The sequence below is a fragment of the Numida meleagris genome, chromosome 5 (assembly GCF_002078875.1).
Source record: "Numida meleagris isolate 19003 breed g44 Domestic line chromosome 5, NumMel1.0, whole genome shotgun sequence".
Lineage (NCBI taxonomy): Eukaryota > Metazoa > Chordata > Aves > Galliformes > Numididae > Numida > Numida meleagris.
The window spans coordinates 36116158-36142413 of record NC_034413.1 but is presented as its reverse complement, the minus strand read 5'-3'; the positions used below and the strand labels follow the sequence as shown (position 1 = coordinate 36142413).

At 44.9% G+C, this 26256-nt stretch overlaps 1 protein-coding gene across 7 annotated transcripts in view; it reads right to left on the bottom strand.

The window, feature by feature from the left end:
• The window catches only part of ACKR3 (atypical chemokine receptor 3), a 78348-nt gene that overhangs the window by 24122 nt on the left and 27970 nt on the right, over positions 1–26256 (bottom strand). For 5 of the 7 annotated variants that reach the window (XM_021399514.1, XM_021399516.1, XM_021399515.1 and 2 more), the window contains one exon: positions 22956–24902. In XM_021399514.1, the coding sequence (XP_021255189.1) occupies positions 23781–24875 (1095 nt within the window). In that variant the 5' untranslated portion in view covers positions 24876–24902 and the 3' untranslated portion in view covers positions 22956–23780. Of the gene's footprint in view, positions 1–4914; positions 5080–6614; positions 6690–7726; positions 12220–12521; positions 12700–15073; positions 15416–22955; positions 24903–26256 lie in introns of those variants that run through there. The other 2 variants (XR_002439509.1, XR_002439508.1) reach the window with 2 other exon arrangements.

Sequence of the window (26256 nt, the reverse complement as noted above, 5' to 3'; positions counted from 1 at the left end):
TAAAGTATGACAGATGTGGTTCTGTAATACATTTTGCAATTCAGAATAACAGACGGTCAAGGGAAAGGTTTTGAGATGAGATAGTAATAAAATCATTTTGCATTCCTAAATCAATGCGTGTACCGGTTCTAAATAACATTTTTTAAAGTGATCTTCACTCCAACTGCAAAGTGTGCCATTACTTGAGTAACTCAAAGTGCGAGATCAAAGCTGGCTCAGGTACTGAGCCCTAAGCCACAACGATGCCAACATCACTGGAAAACAATGTCACCTTTAGTCCAGCTAAAACGCAGAGAGCTCAGATATTTCTAGAACTGAAATCTCACTGGTGGCCAACAAAACACTGTCAGTCCTTTTCCAATGCTCGTGGCCACTGCTGACATACAGTGGCCTGGGAGACAGCTACAAAACTGCTGACTTATGCTCCTGTGAATAATCACTGCAGACCTTGACTTGTTCATGAGTTCAGGATGAGTGCTATGTAATGAAGAACCTGTTTGCAGGAAAAGTATAGAGATGCATACAAAGTCTTGCCCAGCCGCTGACAGCCCATGCACTGCACTTTGGGAATCATGGTTTTGAGCCCAAAATAGCAAGGCAGCTCTATCTTACAGCCTGCTCTACTGGAAGGATGCAAAGCTTTCAGGCAAGCTGGTTTCAGGGGCTGGCTCACCCGAACGGCAGCTGTTCCTCCACGCCCTAGGGCATCAGCATGGAAGTTCAGAAGTGGAACATCTAGCCATGCTCAGTCCCAGGGCAGTGGGAGACACAGCTGTGCGAGAGATGAGGACCCAGAGGAGAAGGAGTTGGGCAGAATTTCACTTCCTCTTCACAGAAGTTGCAGCTTTGATCACCACCACCGTGACACTTACGAGGACAAAGCCTGGAGCATTTGCTGGAGCATTACCAGCTGTTGATGACAGCACCATTTCGGTTTGGACTTCCCCAGCACACTTTGACATTCAGTAACAAACCCCAAACCCTAATGACAGCATTGAATTTGAAGTCCCTAGTGCACATCCACCTACAGTCATTCAAGTGAAGTGTTTTATGCATAAAATCAGCATAAAAAGGCATAAATTGGAAACAGGTTGGTCTTTACCCACTGTGGGGTTTTTAGTACAGCCTTGCTATTGTGCTTACGTGCACATATTTTCCATCAGTTCTGAGAAAACACGAATAGACAGAGTGCATGCAGGCGTGTAAGGAGAAGGAAAAAGGGCAAAGGAAAGGAAGAAGCCCATCTCCGAGAAATCACTGATTAAAATTGCTCCCAATTTCCCATTCCCTCCACACACAAAACAGCTTGCAAAAGTCCAAGTTGGGTGGATAAAGTATCAGCCACGTGCCTGACTTACAGCACTGGGACTGAGGTTTGGGCAGCACTTCAAGACTTTCCCCTAGGAGCCTATCCAAACCCTCTTTGCTTCTGATGTGGAATAATTTGGAAGTGTTTTTAGGCTGCCGTCTGGGATAACACAAGGGCTATTGTAAACACACATGCAGCCAGTCAGCATCAAGCCCACACAAATCTGGTACACACATAAATAACTAATGCGTATTTTAAAAAATTAGCTGAATTTAAAAAGAAAATAAGACTGAATTGTTGAGCAGGTCTTAAGAAGAGCAGTGATTTTTCCCAATGGAAAGAGTTATGTATCACCTAATTTTTAGTAAATGAAATGTACTTAAAATGCAGGGCACTGCTTTTGTAGGTGGCCACAAAGGAAGCTATAGCCAGACATTTTCACCACTCAGGCACAGCCATGCTAGGAGATGGAGAGGCCCTTCCTAGGATTCCCAAGTAGATCTTCTGTCTCTGGTCTGTCTCATGGCATTATTTCCATATCCTTCATTATTTCTTCAAAATTCCTCAGTTCGTTCTGTTACTGTCCTCTGTCAGTTGAGCTCAGGTGACCAGCTGAACTGGACTGGGAGTTAAAGCAAACAGCAGCCAACCAGTCGGCCACACTTATAGATGTTGAGGTTTTATGTCTTGCCACACGATGGATTTTGAGCAGAACCCAATCTCATATGGGCAGGGAGAGTGAACCTTGGTAGGGAGAAGATAGGAAATGATACAGGAAGAAGATTTTTCTGTAGTAATAAATGCAACTTGGTAATAATGGAGCTGCTCACAGCCAACACTGTGACTGCACCAAAAGAAAGAAAAGCTAAAGATCAACCAGAAACACGCAGGTGAAGAGAAAGACTTGCAGAAAAACATATGGGAAAAACACATGGGAAAAGCACCATTAAGGCAATGATCTCCATTTCCATATTCACTTGGGCTTATAAGTGGAATCACTAAGGAGACTGTTTCCAGACTTCAGTGACTTATTTTCATGTGAGAAACTTTAGAATTACATGGCCTGCAAAGTCATCGCCATCTGCAGAAAGATAAGGAATACTGTTTGGACTCAAGGCTCGAGACAGTTGGGTATTATACAAGCATCTTTTGCCAAGCCAAGGTTCAGAACTGGTGGGGAGTGCCAAGGATTCATACCCATTGAAGGGTTGATTAGCAAAATAGCCTAAGAATATTCTCAAGGCTGGAATAAATTAAGATACACACTTTCCTGAGATGCCTGCGATGCTCTGTAATTTTACCACATCCAAATGCTAAGAAAAGCAGGGGGTTGCCAAGATTGCATCATTATTCATGTGTCCAGGCCAAAGAGCTGCAAAAAGGTCAGTTTTGCAGGTTATGAACATCTGCAGCAGTTATAATCAAAACACATGCAGTTCCTAAAGCTCTTCTTATGGTAAGCAGCAAGCGAGAGCTACAGTGATCATGTAATACACAATTTATGGCACCTATTGGTACCAACATGACACCACGTTAGTATATGAACATGCCTGGTGCTGCAGAGGTGTTACAGCATACAAATAAGGCCTTGCTGCTCACACAGGTCATAAAGCCTTGTCTAGCCTTGTATGAGGAGAGATGGCACTGTGCGCTGTTATATGAGCTAGAAGTGCTGATCAGTCTGAGAATTCCTTCAGGCTACTTAATGTTTTGCTTCTCTTACATTACTTGCATTTACATTGGGTTTAGGTACTTCCCAGCTTCTCTTCTCCTCCCCTATGCAAAGCTGTCAGACCAGCAGTGAAATAGAATGCACCTCTCTGACAGTCAGGAGCTAGGGTACAGAGGAGGAACTCTCCTCCTGTTGCCTTAAGAGGCCACGTAACAACCACAAGAACATTTCAGCTCCATCTTCCTCTGCTTCCATATTTCTGATGGTGGGTGCACTGATGTAACCTAGGCACGTTGCTTAGCAGAGTACTCACCCGCTTTGCTTTAACCATAAGTTAAAGCCAGATGTCCACAGACAGCAGTCAGCTCTAGCTGTCATCCACCAGCAGCCCTCATTTCTCACCTTTGCAGTAAGGAAGGTCTCTTAAGTAAGGTCTCAATAAGAAGAGAACTTTGCCAAGTTTCCACATGGCAAAAGAAGGTTAGACATGCACTAGAGTTTTGTGTTTCTTTTTTTCTTTTCTGACATGATTTTGCAACAGCCCTCAAGTCTTTCAGCGTATTTTCAGCTGGAAATTTCAGCCTGCACCAATCACTGCATATCCAAGTTGGGAAATTCCCTATCAGCTCCAATTAACATCATGATTCCATTAGGAAGGGGTGTGGTGTACAGAATTCAGTTTAGACAAAAGCAGATGTGCCTCAACATCATACATCACTAGGGCAGATCCTATTATCTGAAATACACAGAAATTCCCCATGTGCAATTCCAGCTTAACAAATAGTGCTTTGGATGCCAGGACATCAGGCCATCTGTGGGTTGCAAGTCCTAGCCCCATGGCCAGTTCTTTGCACAACAGAAAATGGAGGAAATTCTACAAGTAGGAAGTCATTTAAAAGTCTGAGCTTGAAGAGTTTGAAAAAAAAAAATCTGCCCAGAGGAAAAGCATCTGGCTTGTTAGCAGGATGGAAAGCATGGTAGAAATTCTTCCAACAGCCTTCGCTGTTTTTCAATGCAAGTCAGTGCAAAGTGAAATAAGTTTCCGAGGAAGCAAGAGGCCAGAGCCCCACTAAAAAGCATTTTAGCAAGGTATCATCAAAAATCCATGTTCTTGGCACACCAGAGAGACATTCCTTCCACCTGGCACGTAGGAAAGAGTAAGCTGGATAAAGCCAGCTTGACTTGTATATGGGCCAGGATTTCAAGTGTTGGATCAGAAATAATTAGGAGTTACATGATAAACATCACCATTTTGAGCAGATCAGAGCAAGGTATTCAGAAACATCTACGTGAAGGTACTTGACTGTTCAGCCAGCCATTTTTCACATGTTGGGATGGTAGCGTGAGCTGCTCCAAATGCTGGCAAAGCTCTATGATTATTAGCAGCCAGAAATCCAAGCATTTCTGGGCTCATCATCAGCATATCTGAGGGTTCTCAAAAAAATTCAGAAGTATTTAATAGTTTGGCTCACTTTGGGTGTAGAGAGCCCAAGATGGAAATCTGTGCCTTCAACATGTAGGTCCTTGTAGGGAGACCAGGATGGTGCTGGACTCTCCCAAGGGAAAGTTTAAGCCAAGAGGCAGCACCGTTCTAGAGCCCAGGGAGAAGGAAGGGCCCCAAGTACTAGGATGATGAGCAGGGAGCACTGCAATCAACAGTCATACCACGGGTTTCAACACAAGCTCTTCCAGGGGTAAAGTGAGGGCATGGTGTCCTGCAGCTCCATAGCCAAAGGAGACAACCAAAGTTGGCCTTTACAAGGAGGTGTCAACTCGTGAGCTTATACTGGGGAAGCTAACAAGGTAAACAGACATATGAACACACTTGATTTCTCTGTCCTGATCAGCCTCGGTCTTTAAACAAACTCCAGAGACAGAACTGTAAGCCACCATAAAGATTCCAGGATCAATCAGGTTGAGAAGAGGTACTCACAGCATCAGGAGGGAGGTGAGCAAGGAGGCCTGGGCAGTTTCCAGTTTGGGACTTCAGACCCTCATTTCTATCTCAGCCACATCTTCAGCACTCAGCTCCTTTGATGCAGCACTCCTCAGCCTCTGGCCTGCAGACCCTGGTGAGCTACAAATTACAGACAGGCCTCTGAAATGTGGAAAAAAAAATATGTATATATATATATTTCTTTTCAGAGACTGTATGGGAGTCAGCAAGAAAATGCCTACTGCTCTGAGTAGCAAAGCCACTCATAGCACTTGCCCCCATTCCTGTTTTTTTCCTAGAGCTCACACACGTCTGGCAAAAGCAAAAAGCAAGGAACATACTGCACTAAATAAGATGCCTTTGACCTGAGTCACTGAGTGGAACACAGAGGAAAAACGTTCGTTTGGAGACAAGGTGAAAGGCGTTACGCCAAAGAATTTTGCAGTGAACAAAACAAAGCAGAAACGAAAATCACGCCCATCGTGAAGCTGCCTGCCTCAAGCAACCCCACAAATCAGAACCATGCCTGACAGCTCTGTTATCTCTCAGTGTTCCTGCAGCCTACAGAGCTGAGACATACAAGCACACTGGGATCCCCTGGAAGAAAATTCAGGGCTCAGCAGTGAAAATAAATCATGTCTTAATGCACTTATGCATTATGTCTCCAAAGTGGTTGATGGCATTACAACACATTTCACACCTATTACCTTTCCAGTGGGATACGCAAGTATCAGAGGTTTCAAAATGTAATCAGGGTGCATCCCTAATTGCTGCAACTGGATTCAAAAGGTTACCATCAGCCCAGACTTGAAGGTAGGAAGTAGACTTGTGGTCATTGCAGAATGGCATTTCTACCTACTGCTTTCTAGTCTATCACTCCAGATGGAGCTCAGCAACAGATTACAGTCACAACTATTAACTACAGGCTAGTTTCTGAGTACAAAATCTGGGAGAGAAGAAAAATCTAGCCATTACACCTCAACCACAGCACAGAGACACTCCACAGAGAGGAGAGTTCATCATCCAAAACAGTAGAAAAGCAAAGATCGTACAAGGGGTGAAGCGGAGCATGTTAGCAACTGCGTGGAAGCAACAGGCATCATCTTTTTCCTTTCATAAGCGCAACGCTTGCTCAGAGGCAAGCAGAGGGAAGACAAAAGGAATAAAGGAGAGAAAGGTCTGATAAAGGTAAACTCATTCCAGTGTTTTGAAAGATATTTTTATTTCAGGTTGAAGCAGCTTCTGAGTTTGCTTCAGTTTTTAATGGGGGGGAAAAAAAAGTATGATTGTGTCAAAAAAAGTTCAGGGCAACTGAAGGTTCCTGGATCAAAAGCATTTTCATCTTTCCTCCCAAGAGTTCCCCAAAAGCCTTCAGTAGGGTCAGCTGAAATTGCTCTTTTGTTATTTTTTTTTTAGCGAGTCCAGACAATCAACAAATGCTTCGAGTATCTTCTTCAACTTTTCTTTAACCCGCACTTCTCCTTTCGCAAAGCTATCCTCAGGCAGCTATCTTTACTAACTGCTATATTACCATGTGCAGCAGCTCAGCAGACTTTAAATCTTCAGTACTAAGGTTTGTCAGATGCTATCTGCTTTTGTCAGATGTTAATCTCATCCCTTTGAATCTGGCTGAACAAGTCCTGCTGCCCACAGGTTTACATTGGGATGCATCACGCTGTCCTTCAACTCCAACTCACCAGAGTGTATAATCAATTCCACACGAAGATCTGGGGAAGGTCTGTTCTCTGACAGAGCCCTCCATTGCAGGAGTTCTTTTGTTTAAAAAAAAAAAAAAAGAAAAAAGAAAAAAAGAAAAAAATAGTTAATGCAAACAATGAAGTGCTAACTGTTCTTGTGATATTTGGTGCTTTTCCCAAAGCCACAGCTCAGAGAGGTTAACATGAGGATCCAAGCATTTGTGTGTGCTTCTGAGCCTCATGTTCGGGAAAGAAAAAAAAAAAGAAGGACATCTCAATGATCCCCAAAGCAGAAACAGGTTAAAAAAACTTCTATGAAGAATTACACAGGTATCGTTGAGCTTATGTTGGAATGAGTGGAATCTGCTGGGTGGGGTCTCCAGTGCCTGTTCTGGGCCTATTTACTCCAATTCTTTTTAAGGCTAAAACCACTCTGCTTTTAGCCAAAGTTTTGTTTCATTTGGCTTTTCATGTCTTAAGACATGAAGCGAACAACATCTATCATTCACACAAAGAAGTTAATCGCCTTTCTTCCCCACTCATTTCTGTCTTATGCCTCCAGACAAGGGTATTCTTCCCCCATGCTAATTATTAATAGATGGAGGAAAGTTCACCTTGAGGTTGAGAGTTTTATAGAAAAATTAATTACAGAACCCAACTTTACAATTACTGGTTAAGACACACATTATCTGCCACAAGACCCCTCAGGCTTTACCTAGGTTGAAAAAAGTTTGCAATATGCTGTGCAGCTTCAAAGCTGAACTCCAGAGAAAGCATCAGCGCATAGGCCGGGCCACCAATGGCCTCGTAATGATGAACCACAGCTGGGAGGCATCAACAGGTCAGAAGAAGAAAGAAACAATAATAGGCCAGTACACCATCATGTACTTGCCAAAATTTAAGAGAATGGAAGCTTAAGATCATAAGAAGGTAATGAGGTTACTGCACTGACAATGTGACATTCAGCATCTGCTGAGGGTGGTAGTAAATCTATTAAACAGGTCAAGAATGGTAGTGATTGAAAGATGATGCTCAATCAACACAGTGAGAAAGCTCTCATTACACAAAACATCCAAAAATCGTAATGAGCAAACTGTGTTGCAGGTTCTTACATCAGCCTTTGGAGTCAGCAGTATGGAGCAGCTTAAGAAGATCAAGACCACTTGCATATTTAGATCTCAGACCTGCAAACGCTTACATACACACTCTGGTATTTGCTGAATTGGTGTCTCATGCTCTCCATTCCATAAATCCTCTTCCATTTCAGGCTCATGTGATGGAAAATGCTCTCTGAGAACACAAATTACTTGCTGAAGTCAGAAGAAAAAGTATGACAGAAAGTCACAGTCTGGAGAATATGAAAGACTCCTCATTTATAAAACGAAACATTTAATAACCAGCAGAAGTCATGTTGGCATTACACAGCCAGGTCTGCATAGACTGCTGTGTGTGGACTTCATCTCCACTCTGGGAGCTCCCACTGAGACAGCTTTCAGGGTGGTACACTTAAATAATGAACTGGATTCCTCTGAAGGAAGTTATGTTCAGACACCCCTTACCTGTACACATGCATTTGTGACCCTGGTTCCACTACCAGCTTGCTTTTCTGTACATCCTTCAATTCACCTGAAACAGAGGGACATCATTGCAGTATATGTTCATACATCATATGACATAGCTGGAGTCTGTTCTTTGGGATACGTTTGGGGATCTTGGGGATACGTTTAACTCAGAAAGCAATTTGAAGTCAACGTCTTGCCTAAAAGGCATATACAGCAGGACAAGCAGCACTGCTGATACCCTGGTAATAATTCTACCACATGCCCAACGTGCTCAGAGCACTTAGGAACACAGGAACCGTACGTTGAGGACAAGCCAATCCACTGTATTTCTCAATGTACCCAAGGCTTTGCTAGCCAGTCTGCTAATCGACTTGGAAAAATTACCAGAAAACAATCAAGTGTCATATCAGCTACATATCTATGCCATTCCCCATCACATATAGTTCTGAGCCACTTTTACAGTTCTTATTAGAGGCATATTTTTTGATGTGGATGCATCCTTTAAAACTGTCTTTAAAACAAACCTGTGAGATATGTGAGGAGAAAAGAAGGGAAAAAAAAAAGAAACAGTGACTGTCAGAGGGAAACGAAGCAAGAAAAAAAGAGGAAGCAGTGAGTTGTGGATCACCATTGGTGGGCACTTGAATAGGAGCCCTGCGCTTGACACCACTGACTTGGAACAAAATTGAAGTCAAACTGCTATTTGTCAAGGGATACAAATGCACACAAATGGTGAGAACCTGGCCCTTCTGTAAAAATGTGTCAGGGACTTTTCTGTAGGGTTGCGCCGAGCCCCTTGATGGATTGTCGTACTCTGAGGACAGCATTGTGAGCAATAATAATAAGGCATCTGGTCAGTTCACTTTCTGAAAGAATATTTTGGCTCAACAGGAATCACATGAGTGGCTCCATGTACAATGCACAGCCTCACTGCCACAGATCAGCAGCACTGGGTCCATCCATCCCCGCACGCTGCTCTCAGCTCCACCAGGCCAGCTTCAGGACATGCAGCATCTCCTTCACATCTTCTGAACACCTATGAAAGCAACAATATCACATCAGCCACTACAGCCTCAATACTCTGCTGAAACCCTCCTTGTAGGTCTTAATCATTCTTGCATTATGTCAGCCCAAGGTAGATGGCCTTCAACCCCAGCTCCAGGGAACCAGGCATAAATTATGAAGCATAACATAGGAACAGTACAAAGCTTCCAAAGAGATTTTCCATTTGGAGCACATTTTACCAAAAAACCCTGGAAAAAATATGGACTTGATGTAAACCCTAACAATCCTGAAACTGTAACAGTAATAAAGTATCCTACCAATAAAGAATTTGGACAAGACTGACAGCATCTCCCTGCTGGGCAGGGTTAGGTTGATGGTTGAACTTGATCCTAAGGGTCTTTCCAAACCTAAATGATTCTATAATTGTATCACCACTACAGCAGTACGTTACCATGGGCCACCACAGCCAAGAACCTCGCAGAGGTCCTTGTGTGAATACCACAGCCCCCACACCTACACATTGACAGTCAGAAAAGAAACTAAGAGAGGAGGACACGGGACAGACAGAGATGAGAAGATGGCAAGAGAGAACAGCCAACAAAAGAGACATAAATAATCAACACCTATGTAGCACTCAGCTTTGCATTCCTACAAAGTCCTTCATTGCAGAGTGAACTGAGGGCTCCTTTTTCCAAATTTGGGTCTTCTCTTTCCCAGCTGTGCTGTCAGCACTCAAGGCACACTGCATCTTCATTGCCAGCTCACCAGCACCCCAAATTAGCTCCAAGAGAAGGACACATGCCAGGCCCTATGCTGTCCCTGCTGCTAAGTGGTCCTCCCTTAGTGCTGCACATACATTGACAACCTGCACCACCAGCCTTTCTTTACAGAGACTGCCCCAGTCTGACTGCTATAGTCTGGACAAAGAAACGGAGAGCCTCCCAGTTCCCACCAACCCCACTGCAGCTTACCTCGTGGGTCTGCAGTATTTCATTTAACAGCCGTGAAGATCTCTGTCCCATAGTCATCCCCACTTGCAAAAGCATGCATATTTCCACTGTTTCAGGGAAGAGGTCGTGTCTTCTCTTTCCTTCACACAGTGCACCCTGTGCCCATGATCTCCTGCTTTTCATTTACCAGATGACAACAAGGGCCCAGTGCAAAAGCATCACCAGGCCACCACAGCGCAGCAAGTTCACAGTGCTGGGTTGAGACCAGATGGCAAGCCAAAGTTTTCTCTGACAAGCAACAGAATCAGAACTGACACAACTGGAAAAAACAAGTTCAATTCCTGCTGGCAGGATATTAATTTAGAAATCTCTGGTGTCACTGCCCTGATTCACAATGAATTTTAAACCAAACTTTCCTAGTGCCAGATGACAGAGAGATTTGACAGAGAAGGTAATTGGAGGAAATGGCTGTGTAATCTAGCTATTGTGCTGGTGAAATCCAGCTCTGCTAAAGAACAAGGTTCACTCTGTGGCATGGCTGATTCATTGTCCTTTATTGGCCTCCAGTGCCTCTTGACTTTCCTCTGCTTGGCAGGGATGATGGCACAGTCTCTTCTAAACAGTGTCAAAGGGTGGGCAAACCTGACCTTGAGCAGAGTTCAGGCCAAAGCCATCAGCCCTTGTAACTATATCCTTAGTGACACACTGCACATGCCCCAGAAAGAGGAGAGCTCCTACCAAAGGCGTCCCTCACCTGCCAGATGCCTAGGTCCTAATTGTTGGGTCATCCATTCTTCTTCTTCCGGAAAAGAGAATGAAGACACAGGCTGCACTGTGGGAAAAAGAACAAAAACAAAAACCACCCTGCACTGAGAGACAAAAGAGATTGCTGTGGCTCTGCAAGGAAAGAGGAAAAGGGGGGATCAGAGCGGAGAAATTCCAAAATGCATTCTGTGCAAAACTCAACAGCATTTGCCTAGAAATGTCCACATACACATGTCCTGAATCATAATACTCAGCATTTTTTCACTGTTCTAATAACAACCATTTTATTGACCTGTGTGCCCATGGTATTCCACTAATCACTTTGTTTTTCTAACTGTCGTTATCTAGACTGAACAGTGAGCTGCTCTGGGTGAATGTCAAATCTACTCCAAGCTGTATCTTTGATATCTGATAACTCAGCTGCTGGAGCACCATGAAACTCTCTATCTGCTAGCTGTGCACATCCAATCGATGGCAATTCCCCTTTGGGAGCCCTGCTAAAGTGTGCTCTTGCCCTTCAGAAGGTTCCTCTCTATTTCAGCAAACAATCTGGAGGATGGAGTGTAACAGCAGGCTAACCTACCCTGGTACCTAAACGCATATTTTTGCTCCATTTGCTAATTAAGCGAGCACCATATGGATATGAAGCATATGAATGCCAGTGAATGCATACGAAGCCAGTGATTTTGTGGAGGAGGAGTGAAAGAGCTCAATTATTTTTTTCCTCACCTGCTAGCAAAAAAATATTAGGATAGTAAACAGAGCTAGCAATCACATAGGAATGCCCGGGAGAGCCCTTACCTCCTGGTATGCAGATCTCTCATCTGGAATTCATTTATTCGTGTTCTGAGTTCATACAGTTAAGCTACGGAGGTGGATGGGCAAGAATTCATTCAAAAGAGACCTGACATTATTGAAGAGGCTGCAAATTCCAATGTCACCTCTGGAAATAAAGTACCTGAAGCAGCAGACTGGTATTTCAGCAGAAGAAAAGCCATTTTCAACAGCACCACCTAACAATTCAGCGTTACCACAGAGATGGATCCCATCATTCCTGAAGGGCAGGATACTTCCACATCCTGTCTGCAAATTCTGTTAGCAGAAATAGAAAGCATCTCTATTAGACTGCAAGTCAAAAAGGCTCAAATTCATCCTTGGGTTAAACGAAGACAAGCTAGCAACACGCTATCTGGTTGTGCAGCTCCTGGTGGAGGCAGGAGTTGGATTCGATGATCCTTACAGATCCTTTCCAACTTGGGGCATTCTGTGATCCTAGTGGTCTGTCAGACCCGTCAGCTTCAGTGTGGTGAATCCTGGGGGTCTCTAAACCAAATGAAAGAACACATAGGAAAACGGTGTACTTGCCTGCTGAGTCTTATTCTGCATCCCATTTCACTTCTAATTCCCCCAGAAAGCAGAAGATCATCTGCATCTTGTTTAATTACATTCAGTAATTTAAACTGCCACAGAAAACCTGCTTTGGCAATAATCATTTAGAGATCTACAGAAATCCCATAGCTTGGTAGAAAACGTAGCTGTGTAATTAGTATATCCCCTTAATTGCAGCCTCATTCCTCTTTGCAGTGATGCATGTGCAGGTATGCACAGTGGTCCACTTGGCTTACCCTAAATGTGGTTCCTGCGGGGTCTGAAAGGCAGAAGTTCTTGGGGGTGTGAGCAGAAGGTGCAGCAGGAAAGTAGATGCCCGTGGGATCCTTGCACTGCTCTCCACCACAGCTTCCTACAGACAGCTCTGGGGCTCAGCTTACACCCAGCAGTGCTCCAGGAGGGGGACCACACGTACTAGGGGTGGAGAAAAAAAGCACACATAAGGATCCTGGAAGTCTCAGGGCAAGTAAATTACTGTTAATTGTGAGATATTTGATTGCAAAAAGTGCCAGATGGCCAGCCATATGTTTTTGATTGTAAAATTAAACAAGATTAACCCAAACAGGATTTCCTCAGCATTCTTCTCTGACTGGCTCACAAAGACATCTTTAACACCTATGCTACAGATACAGCACAGTCAGAAGCTCTTCCTGCCTTTCCCTAATCTACTTGGCCTAAATACCCAGCTGAGCAATGCCCTGCACTTAAAGATTTCCAAGAAGCAAGATATACTTTTTGCAGACTTTGGCCATTCTCTAGTCCAAGATAGAACAATTCTGAGGCAGAGCCCTGCAGAAATCAGCTCAGTGAGTTGCTGGTCCAGCAAGTTTTTACATCTCAGCTACCAAACCTGTAGAGTCAGCTGCCTCTCGCACTCTCCCTGGAAGATGGACTTTAGGCAAAAAGGCCTTTCCAAACCCACCCAGCTACCATACGCACACACACGTTATCGTATGGGATCTCACAGCTGAGCCCCTGTCTCTTTGCAAGCTTTTCTCATGCAGATTATGCACTTTGTCATTTGTTTGGAGCAAATCAGTTGTGAACCGAACATAAAGGGTGTTCCAGGGGAGATCTCCCATTGCGCCATTTCCCAGAGCAAATCCCCAGCACACTGCAAGTCCAGAAGCTATCAATAACACTCTATTCACACTCTCCTATCTTATCACACAGAGACAGACAACATGTTTGGAGAGTTTAATTGCGCACTGGCCAACAGACAACGGGCCAAGGCTCTAGATCATGTAAACATGATTTTTTTTTCTTTTAATTTTGACTATCTTCACTTTCAGGGTTTCTCTGGAGGGCAAAATGCCTTTCTTTGTCTTTCTTTGAGCAGAAGAGCCAGCCTGCTGCACCCCAGGCAGTCTTTCCCCCTCACTGCTGCTGAAGATGGAAGAGCTAGGATAATGCTGGAGAGGACAGCAGCTCTTTAGGAGAGAATAACAGAGCCCTGCAGGATGGAGGAAACTTGTCCCATTTAAGCTAGCACCCAGCTGTGAAATGTGGTGGGTGATTCCAGCTTGCTCCCAAAAGGGAGCAAAAAAGCTCTCCAAAAGGGGCACCAGGGCAGAGACAGAACACCCGTTCCTTCCCAGACTGGGAATGAGTTGGATTGGAAGGGACCTTAAAGATCATCTAGTTCCAACCCCAAGACCCAGGCTGGAGGTGGCCCAGTGGTCCAAGCTGCCCATCATCTGCTGCATTTCGATGCTTTCCATCCCCCTGGAAGCCATCAAAAGGAGATGCAGTTTCCCCAAGGACAAGCCATCCACCTGTCTCAGACCAAAGCCCTTGGAGCTGCACAGACAAAGGACAGTTCTGCTCTGTAATCCTGGGTGTGAGGGAGATACTGGTAGAGTAAAACATGATCTATGGACAGGTGCATTCAGGGAATTCAGCTGACAAGCTCTAGTAGGTCTTCTCCAAGCACTTGCAAACCCCAGATTGTTTTGGTCAGATTTGGAGAGATACACAAAAACCAAAGCACCAGCACACAGACCCTCACCTCCTACCCCTCCACCATCAAATTTCAAAGCAATTGCTCCAAAGCATGCTGCGCTTTTTCCCCATACGTTTTCCACAGCAGAGAGCCAGACTTGATTTAAGGCAGACAAATTTATCTGATTTTCCACTGACTTATTCTTAGAAATGCCTGGGTCACTCCAAGCTGATATTTCCCCTGAAAACTTGACTCCAAGGCAGACACCTCAGGTGGAAAAATCCAGTCCCAAAAGGTAAAGCCTGACAAAGATATATGCAACTGGAAAGAGTATCCTGCCATAAGAAAGGAGCAAGGAATTACTACATAAGCATTGGTATATAACATAGTTATAAAGCAGAGCTTAAAAAGCCAGTTTTTAAATGAAGAGAACATATGCTCTGAGAAAAGCCCCATGAAAAATGTTTCTTTTGCCAAAAGAGTAAAAGGAAACCCACTTTAGCTGAAAATCCAGCTTTTAAAGGCAATCCCAAGTCAACGAGGTATAAAACTGAATTCAGAGCTCTTCTACTATTTTCTTGTCTTTCAAGAAGCATCTGCTGGGCTGTGCTTTCCCTGACAACCACTCCTCCACAGCCAGCTGGGGAGATGCCCCAGGAGGTGGAAGCACAAATGAAAATAAAAAAAATAAATAAAATGTATATTAAAAAAAAAACAGTACAAAATTTACAAGCTTTTTAAACATGATTTATCTATGTTGGGTACTTCTCTATCTAACCAGATGCTTCCAAATGTCTGGCACTAGAGAAAAAGCCATTATTTTTACCCCCATGATATATGACTTACCCATATTAGACTTGCAGAGAAACAATCCCAGCTGTTGCAGCCAGGGACGGGGATAGGAAGAGGGCTGTATCTGACCCCAGTTCCCATGAGCTGCCTGGGAAAGGCACCTCCAGGGATATTCTGTACCAGGAGAAGAGGCCATCGTGCCTTTGTAGGCAGCTGGTTGATGGAGGACGGATGGGCAGAGCCCACCTGAACATGGATCACCTACGTACAAGGGGCTTGCAGAGAGAGGCAGGTTACAACTGAGCTCAACCAGATCACAGGTTGCTGCCAAGCCCAGGCAGCACCTCAGTGTTGGACAGCACGGTGCATGTCTTTTATCAGCTGGTTGTATGCAATGCACAGATAAAGATGGGAAAAACAGCGCTGATACAAATGGGAAAAAAAAAATAGATAGGCTTTTAGCCTGAAGAATGACTTGTCTGTTTTGTCTGAAATCTACAGGCTAATCTAACAAGAGAGATTGCTTCCTACAAGCCTCGCCTTCACTTCTGGGAGCACTGCAGGCAGCAAAAGCATCAGTTCGTGGGGAGGGAACACACATAGCTCTTGTTCCGTCAGCACTATGGCCTGAAAACTGCTCTTACAGAGCATAATCACTTGTGCATGTTGGTGAAAGGAACCAGAGAAATGACCCCTGGCAGGAAGCTAAGTCTGAACAAACAGTGGGGACCAGGAATTTGGTCCTCTGGGAAAGCAACTGCTGCTGCAGGTTGTAAGGTCTGTCCTCATCCAGCCTTTTTCTGAGAACAGGGGTAGGTTCTTCCACGCTGCTCTCCCCTTCGGTTAAGGGTCAGATGCAGCAGCGCTGGGCTGAGATCTCAGTCTGATCCACCTCAAAGGCAGCGACCCATCGGCACAAACCAGACCACAGAGCAAGCCTGGGAAAGGCCAACCGAACATGGAGTGGAAGAAGTCATAGAATAGCCATGCTGTAAAGAGGAAAGGCAGGACATGTTGGGATTTCAGGCCGCTGGTCCAGGCAGGGCTGTGCCTGCAGCACCACTGATAGGACCTGGGTCCTCCCTGGCCAGTGCAAAGCAGAGATAAGGCCCTGGGACAGAAAGGAACACGCAGTGTGGAGCAGGACAACAATCAGCCCTGGGTTTCTAAGGGTAAGGAGGAGGTGAGGGAGACAACAGAAGGCACCATCAAACCAAACCAGATGGGTTTCATCTACCCTGAGAAATAAAGTGTTGGTATCCAGACAGGTGTCTCTACTGCAGAGGCAGTAAAGGGCAGAAAAATCCCCTCCCTGAAAATCATGTGGCCTAGATAAAGCCAACAGCTTCGCTGTTCCTCTGCCAGCTGTCTCCAGCCTTGTTCTACGAGGTACAGGCTGGCGGGTCACCTTGGTGAGCCTTGAAACTATCTGCCCTGCTGCCTTTCTCTAACTATAGCTGCCAGTAACATGGGATGAGTGTTGAAATGCCTAACAAAGATTCTCATCTAACATGAAAATCAGCTATGAGCACAGCAGCACTGCCTAGAACTCAGGGGCATCCCTCAAAGAAGGGCAGTGAACCTCCAAGGTCCAGCACACAACATGGTCAAAAAGCCACTGGTCCCAAAGAGCAGAGGGCTTACCTAGAAGCCTGGAAGGAAGAAATCTAGGCCATGAGGACCTGGGACTGCCTCACTGACATAACCAAAGAAAAGAAGTTGCCATTAAGCACAGTGACAAATTGCAGGGAGAAAGCCAGGTGTACAGAAGCACCTGCCCATGCAAGTAAATTCACTCACTTGCACTGAATTATCTGGGCCAAACTCTGCGGCCACATGAAGGTGTATAACCCACTTACGTCAATGGGCAACACACAATTTATACTTGGAGGTGCTCTTTACCCTTGTAAAAACAGCATCCAGGGTTGGACCTAGTTTGATGGGCAGGCTTTCAAAAATACCCCAGTAAAGCACAAGACTTCTGCAAGCCAGCAGAGAGTGGGCCTACAATTTCAGAGGAGTCGTGGAGCTGAACCTCTCTCAGGGTCTGGTTTTTGTTCTTTATTAATCACTTTCATGGGCCTTTGCACTTTTGGATTCCAGCCTGACTGGAAGCAGCAGATGCTGGAAACCTCACAAAGCTTTCCAAGTGTGAAACCCCTCCCTGGAGGGGTGTAATGCACTTCAGGTTTGCATCTCAATTTTCAGGGGCTGAGCCAAGCAGTCACCTCTCAGGCGTCCAGGATGTTTGCCTGTCGGAAAGCTTCCAGCCTTAAATACAAGCTTGTATCCCAAGGCACCTTTTTCCAAAGCAGGACTGAGAGATGACCTGGTGCAATGGGGTGATGGCAGATCCAGTGTGCTGTCAGGCAGAGGGAGAGCAGAAGTTGAGATCAAGAACAGCTCACCAGAAGAAGCCAATGGGGCTGCTGATACTTTTCTTACTAAACACTCCCCTCTCCTCCTTTCCCAGGGATTTCCTAGGCTCCACCACCCTACAATTCGACTGTACAAACAATGCTTGACATTCACCTCCACCAAAAGACACAACAGTCAGGAGAGGGTTAGAAAGTCTCAGGTATTGCCAAAATGAAATGTGGCTGAGACATGCAAAGCAAGCCTACCTCTTGGCCAAGAGAGCTGGCGCATGTGTGGGGAAGAGCCTCCCTCTCTCTTTTTGCTGTTTTATTCTCCAGACTTACAATGAGGGCCATTCTCTCCCAGAAGAAGGAATCCAAGGCACTCCAGCTTTTTAGTGATTCACTGCGAAAGAAGATAGAGATGCTTCTCCGCCAGCCAGCTTCCCATTACAGTACCACTTTGGGCCCATGATGAACCAGCCAAGCTGAACCAAGAGGAAGCAGTGGCCAGCGATCCCTGAGCGCCTGCAGAATCAGTGTTTCCAACTGACTGCCTCCTTCGCTCCTTTGAATCCATCAACCAAGAACACCGCATTCACCAGTCCAGACAGGACGGGAAATGAGAAGAGAGATTTTCTTTCCATCACCACTCTCTTTATAAAAGCATCACCTCCGCCCCTCACCAAAGCAACGGGGCAACCTTGAAATCGAAGCCAGCCTTTGAAACAAGTTGGCTGGGTTAGAGAAAAGAACTCAGGATCACATCCTACAGGGCTCAGCACCCTCTGCACAGTGCAGGATTCCCACATCTTCCATCCTGAATGGAAAACCAAAGCCTACGGCCACACCAAAGAGGAATTACAGGCCACTTAGAGAAGTCACACCCAAAATTCAGGTAGCAGATGTTTCACTAGCCCTTGATACAGGGAAATATGAATAGGGTAACCTCCAGAAGAGGTTTATTTCTCTGTCATGGATAATCTGGAGTGAGCAAATCCACTTTGTCCCCATCATTACCCAGGACAGTGAGAGGCAATGACATACAACCCAAGTGCTAAATACTACAAACATCCAAGAGTTGCAAACCCACTGGACAAAGGCCCAGATCAATACGGAGGTGATGGGAACAGATCCCCACAAGCTGCTGTGATAGGAGCTGCAACCCTGAGATGCAGATAGATCCAGGCTGACGCTCGATGCCTGCACTTTGGCTCATTGTGTAGCCAGATTACCCACTGCAGAACACATAAATGTGCGTGTAGGTGGCCCAAAAACACTGACTTGTTAAAAAGAAAAAGAAGGGGAGGGGGAATGAATGCAACGTCTGTCAGCCTTTTACCAAATTATTTGTGTGTGTGTGTGTGTGTGTGCGTGTGTGTGCAGTTGGAGCTTGTTTTCCAAAGATTTACATTTTTGTGTGTGTTGTCATGTGCTTTTCAAGCATTTTGAGACTTTGGAGTTTAGAAATTCAAAACACTTGTCAGTCACGTCAATCCTTCTGGACAAAACATAGCTGCCACTTGGATGGGTAAAAAATAAAAACAAACAAAAAGCACTTTTCTGTCAAGCTGTGACTTGGTCACCCTACTCAAGCAACCAAAACAATGTTTAGAGAAAGCAAAAAGAAAGATCTGAGTTTTCATACTTGCTGGTGGAACTAAATTGATTAAGGGCATTTCCTAGGTAGGTTTGAAATCTTCTGCAACAATTTTTGAAAAGAGAAAGACAAGTGCCCTCCTAAAAAAGGGAAAAGCCACTACTGCAAAAACATTAAATCTGCCTGGGTAACTCAGAATATATGTTGGCAAGGCAATCACAGCTTGAACAGTAAACCTGCTATGTCAGAGGCTCTGCAACATATGAAAGAGACTTGGGCTTCGATATATCATGCTGAATTTACTTCTTTTCAGCCTTTCATGGCAAAGCATTTGATGTCTATCCTTTCACTGTTGCAGTTGATAGGGTGACCTTACTTAAAAGTTTCCTGACCTTTGCCGTTGTCAGCACTGCTCTGTTACAATGTAACTTAACTCTTTTTCTTTAGTCTGGAAATGGCACTGTACGGACAGTAAACATGATAGGGTTTGGGTTTTTTCCCCTCCAACCTAGAGGGGAGAAGTAAAAGCATCCATCATTAGAGCTGGCTTAAAACCAGCCGATGCCAAGAGCCAGTCGACACACAGCAACCTGAACCCTCTGCTGATGAGGACCCACCAAGCAGCACAGATTGCACACTTCTCGTTTGCGCTGTGCCCCTTGGCATCAGTGCAGGGTCTGGGTGGTTTCCCAGCACTCTGTTTTGCAAAAATATTTGGATGCTTGCCCTCAAAGTGTTGAAGCCCAGTGCCATGATTCAGCTTCACTCTGACTGAGCTGTAAAACAGAGGGCATCAGGATGTGCCTCCTTTGAGCTGTTTCTCTGTGCCACTGCCATAAGGACAGACGTACTTGTGCATGGAACCCTGCAGGAGACCAACTTCTGCTGGACTCACATTCTCAAGTGGAAAGAGAACAGCTTACCGTGGAGGAGGCTGGCTCAAAACAAGCATTTATCCCCAACTTCTAGTCCTTTCTGGGTTTCCTGGCTACGGTCATGCTCTGTCCTTCAGAGAAAGGGCCCTGGGAAGCAGTAGGACTTAAAAGCATCAAGGTAGGGACAGAAGCTCAGATGTTTGGTACTGTGTGGCTTCCCTGGGTTCACAGCATTACAGGGGTGTTGACACCTCTTTGGTCCTATGAGGTCAGAACATTTCCAGGACTGAGGCCTTTAACTAAGGCCTTGCACGCCCACAGTCCTTGGAAAATAAAAGGATTGAAACCAACTAAAGAACAAAAAAAGGGATTTGTTTTCAAAGAACAACTACCAAAACAGAAGGGGATTGATTTTTCCTCACAACTATGGTGTTTGAAAGGCCCGGTTGCTTTGGGGCTACAGCTGGATTATCCATCAGAGGATCTTTTTGAGCCTGGTTTCAATCATATTACAGTCCTGTAATGGATGTACTTTTGCAAAAGCAATTTCACATTTCTATTATCTGTTTTGTTGCCATTATTATGTCTTTGCGTTATTGCTGTACATGGGTATTACATTGCATTAGTGCTGCAGATGCACACATACACTTGCACAGGATTATTGCTAAAAATTCTGATCCTTCTTATAAAAAGCCCTATAAATCCTGGAGTGCTCCCTTCAAATCATCAGCATTATCTGACAGTAAAGCCAGGGTGTAAATCAGAGCAGACTCTGGCTCAGATGCTCTTCCACACACCATATGGGAGCAGTGAACCTAGAAGCACACTGGGATTTCCATGGTGGGACTGAACACAAGTCAGTTCTCACCAAACCCATTTCTGTTTGTATTTCACACAGCATAGAGCCCCACTGCTCAAGCACCTTGCACTAGTCACACTCGCCTCATCAAGTAGCTCTCTGAAACAGATTAAGGTCTGGCTTTGGCAGCGCTGCCGCAGACACGTGCTTAAATATTGCTCACAGATGAGTTATTTCTTGCTTCTTAGTAACTTTAAATAGCTTTTACGCTCAGTGAACTCATCAAAGGCTAGTATGTAAAGTCAGGAGCACTGAAACCATGAATTAGTCAAAGGACAAACGAGCCAGTTAGCCTATGAGGCGTTTCTTACAATACAATATCTCGATGGTTGCCAGAGGATCTGATTTAAAGTCTCTGCACTACACCTGAATGCCATTTATGGCTCATAAAAGGAAATCTGTGTTTGAGTAACAATAAAGCACTTTCTATAAAAAAAAATACAAACCTTTTGTCAGGGAGCAGATGTATTTTCATTTGCTTGGTGCCTGCCTGCAAGGCACATGGAACCTGACAGTGCTGGGATCCTTTCAGACCAACAGTTCAGCAGGAGTACTCGTTCCAATGCAGATTATGACACATCAGGTTTGATTTTTATTTGCTATTCCACTGAGGCTTTTATAAAAAGCCTCCTGGAAAAGTGAGTACCCAAGCGTGCTACACACCTGTAGCCATCAGAGGAAGGAGAGGATCCGTTGGCACTGCTGGGACCCAGACCACAATCCTGCACCAAACAGCGGGACAAAGTAGGGACCCCTTGTAACACCCCAGCTCCAGGATGGGGACATTTGGCCAGACAGCATCCCAGCAGCCATCACATCAATCACTGCAAGTCTCACTCACTTCTCCCCAAGGATACATGTTTTCACCCACCTGTTACTGCCGAAAAATCCTCCTTCACATCAGACTCCATGGTGCCCAGAAGCACCTTTTTGGTCCTAATGTGAATATCAGCTGGGGAACTGGGCCACACACTCCCATAAGGTAAACACCCTAGAACAGATATAGGTATGTGGGTACATACAAAGAGATTTTTTTTTTTCCAACGTACATTTTTTTTTCTATTATATCCAACTCCAGAATGTCCCTGTTGCTCAGGAGCAGACAGGCAGACCTTGCCCCTGCAAAGACTCTCTGAAAGCAGTTGTGCTAACCCATAGCAGACCAACCCTGAGAAACACAGCGGTCAGGGCTGAGTTATGCTGTCTCTGGCATCCCGCATGTCACGGGCAATGTCTGAGCTCTGCCTCTGGGTAGATAGCAGTCAAGGAGCAAGGAGAAAAGCTAGCTGCTTAAACCCAGGGCCTTCCCCTCCAAGGAGCTGTAACAGACTCAGCTGTGCAACACCTGGAGACTTTATCCGTGCAGCTCATGCAGCAGGCCTGCAGGACCTCCCCAACACTCAGCGCTACCCAAGATCTATAGGATCATCTTCACAAAGATGGCAATGTACCATAAAGAAACAAAGCACAGTCGTTATAAAACCATTGACTATCAGGATCTCAGAGGGACAAGAGCATGCTTTGTTCACAACAGGAATTTGACTATAACCTTCACCAGCAAAGCAGTAGTGCTGAAGTTGCAAAATACACAAACCAGCAACAGCAAGTCAGCATCATCGATTTAACATTAATTACCTTGTCCTGGGGTGAGGATGACATGATTGAAGTGCTTCACTGGGTTTAAAAAAGTCTGCTCCATACATCCTGCACCAGCTGAATCTTGCCCCGCACTTCTACAGTATGACAATGCAAATTTAAAGCAGCTCACAACAAAGAGAAGACAGAAAAAGAGATTAATGCTTTCAGGACTGCTAACCTCTGAATATCATTGCAAGCAAAAATGGCAGAGGATTGAACCCAGATTAGTCCAAGCATCCATTCCTTTTGTGAACTTCCATATTTTTGTTCTAGATGTTTATTTCTAAGCTACAGACACAACTTTTCATTATTCCCAACAGCTTTAATCTTAAATCCATCAGCCTTACCTTCCCAAAGACTACATCCTTCCACAGACTCATTCCTCCCTCTCCTTTCCCCTCTTGCCACTCACTGGGGCTGTCTCACATTCCTCATTCAATGGTTTCTGCCACCATCAACAAACACCAGAAAAACACAACCAATAACTGACCTGTTTGCTCCTGGATTAAAGAGAAGCTAGAAAGAAGCTTTGTGATTTCTTCTTTTTGGCTTTTTTCTAAGAAGATGGATGGCAGCAACAGGGAAAACAAGTCAAACCACTAGTACGTGTAGTTTTTCCAGATCTTTATTTTACAAAAATAACTTACAAATAGAGACAACTCTCAGAAGCAAGATCATTCACTCTGTGCATAAGGATATAGCTTTGTGAAGTTCAGGCATAGGAGCTAACAACTCTTACAATATTTTAATTTTAACATGATGGTAGCTGTATTACAACACATACATTTCATGCTCCAGACACGTGGGTATGACCACCACATAACGCCACGGTCAATGAACTGTGTCAGCCAGTGAGGACGCGCGTCAGAGATCACTGCCATACTGCCTTTTATTATCATGCCCTTACCAAGGATAGTTAAAACCAAACGGCAGTCTAACACTCAGACTACAGCACTCTGGATACGCTCAACAGCAATATACTTCAAATACAAGATAAAAATATATTTCAATTTCAAATACAATTATATAAGGTACACCAATAGCCAGAAAATAAAGTCTTGAGCTTTTAAATACAACACACTATGTATATAGCATATACAATGAGACAAGAGGGAATCTACACATGGAAGGAAAAAGCTTATCCTGAAAACGCATGTTACCTATGGTACACAATGGCTTTGTCTGCTAGGAAGTCAGTTCCGTTTGCATAGCATTGTCAAGAAGTCCAGACTGGGCTAGGAGGAGATCAAACAAAACACACAAACAAAACTCTTAGTTTTGGTACCACTTCCATATTGTGCCTGATTCTACTCTTAAATAACAGTTTGCTATTTCTCTTTTGTAGGCTGTAATTCATGCCCCGTTCATAACAAACATAAGGAAAGGGAAAAAAAAGTCAGAGAGTCAAGGAGGGTTCTTTCTGGAGTTGCAGTCATTTGGTATTTTGCTCCAGAGCAGAGTATTCTGCTTCTGACACTCTGGAAGCATCAATAAGCTTAGTGAGACCAGTTTTGGCAGAGTACTTGAAAATAAAGGCTTTCATGAGCTCGTATCTGTAATTGCGATTAATGAAGCTATAGAGGATGGGGTTGACACAGCAATGGACTAGAGAGAAACACTGAGTGATGTGAAGCGTGGCGTACAAGAAATTCTCCATTTGACAACTGAAGGGTATGAAATGAAGGCTGTAGAAGATGTCGAGAAGGACAGCAGTATGGTAGGGCAGCCAGCAGACAAGAAACACCACGACGTAGGAGGAAATGATCTTCCCGCTGCTCTTCCTCTCTTGGTCACTGGAGGCAGAGATGGTCTTCGCAAGGAGGAAGTAAAAGAGAGCAATGACTGGAAAAGGTATAAGGAAGCCCAAAACGACAGAGATGAGCTCCATGCCAATCAACCACTCTTTGAAGCTCTCCTCAGGATACACAGGACGGCAGTAGGTTTCGTTGTTGGTAGAGACTATCTTAAGGAAATAGGTGTCTGGCAGAGACACAGAAAAGGCAAGAAGCCACACCAGGATGCAGATGCAGCGGCGGACTATCTTCTTCTTGCGATTGCTAGAATTGGTGAAACAGGCAACTGAGAGGTAGCGGTCCACACTCATGCATGCCAGGAAGAAGATGCTGCCGTACAAGTTGATGGAAAATATAAGGTGAGTTATCTTGCACGTGATTTCTCCCATGCGCCACTGGTTATGCTGGACGAGGGAGACAACCCAAACAGGAAGAGTGATGACAACACACAGATCAGCAACAGCCAAATTGAAGATGTAGAGGTGGGTTTCATAGCCAGTCACTTTGGCTTGGAGATTGACCCACACCACAACAGAGTTGGCCACCAGCCCTATGACAAAGATAAAAATGCAAAAGAAGGACAGGGTGTAGAGCAGGGCACTTTTGTTTAGTGTGCCAGGGCATGTTGTCGCATCTACTGTAATGCAGTCGCTGCTGTTGCACATCCAGTTGACCTCTGTTAAGTTGGCCTTCTCCAGAAAATCCCAGATTGAAGTCAAATCAAGCGCACTCATGTTTGCTTACTTCAGGTTTTGAGTGACCTGTGGAACAAGTGGGATCAAAAGAAAAGAGCTGAGTTAACGGGTATGTTTCTGCTGTTTTCTTTGTATCAAAAAGTGCATGCAAGACATGCTGCTTCAGTGATGTCCTACTCTGCTAACACGCTTTCATTAAAGAGGTCTGTGGAGTAAAGGAAGCAGAACAGACATACAACAAAACTCATCTGGTCCACGAAAGAGGAACAGCACTAGCTTTGTGTGGGATTTTTTCCTGCAGCTCGTGTCTGACATCATCACGTTGGCTATCATACTCGGGTGTGAAATCCGCAAAGTACACTGTGGCCAAATAAATGTCAGGCGACTAAATCTGTCTTCTCCAGCATAAATGATGATACTATCGCTTTCAGCAGGGGAATCTTTAAGCCATTTTATCTGCACTCCCTCAAGCATAGTAGAATTGATCTGGCTGATACACGGTACTGTAAAACATTTACCACAAGCTCTGCTAAGCATCTTGTCAAGTCCAGCTTCAGCTGCATTAAGCAGAAATGGGGAACTAAGGGGCTTTGTACCCTCATCCAATTTTAAATTTAAATCCTGCTCCATTCTCCCTCCTTCCCTTCAATTCCATTTTACAAAGCATCCCCTGTGTTTAACGATTATCACGTAGCTTTGAGGAAAAAGAATCAGAGCTTGACCGCTGAGTAGATCTGCTGGGCTTAAGTTTTCTTTTTAGAAGAGAGCTTTGATTTACAAAATACTCCCCCATCACAGCTGGCTCCACAACAACTGCTTCCTCCCCACACTCTCGTTTTTCTAAACCTACTTTCTTGCCTCTTCAGCCCCTTCCCCCATTGGCAGACAGCAGACAAAGCACTGGGCTACTTGTTCAGTTCCTTGCCAGCAGAAGGAAGGGACCCAGCAGACCCACATGGCTCACACAAAATCCGACTGCTAATTACCGTTGTGCTTTTAGGGCAGTGTAAAAGGCTTCCTGCCCCGCTGGGCCAACAATACCACCCAAGGCTGCTCCTGGGCTTGTCAGGCTTCCTCCTGCTTCCACACCAAGGGATGCATCCCTCTCATTCCCCTGGAGCACCAGGCCAGGTGCCAAAGGAGGAGCGGCCTGCTTGTGACACACAACCTGGGAGGACAGCTGAGGTCCAGTGATGGCACAGGTGTATCACCCTGCACAGCTCCAAAGGCTCTGGAGCCACATCTGCAGCACAAGCTGCGCAGCAGCTGTATCTCTTCCAACACACAGCAGTAACATCAACAGGCGTAGACTTTGCAGCCCATCCTTTCTCCCAGTTTAATTGCAACAAGTAGCTTTCTTTTACTCTGCTGTCTGGCCATTACAAGGCGGACAGCCTGAGCAAGCTGTCAAGGGATACAA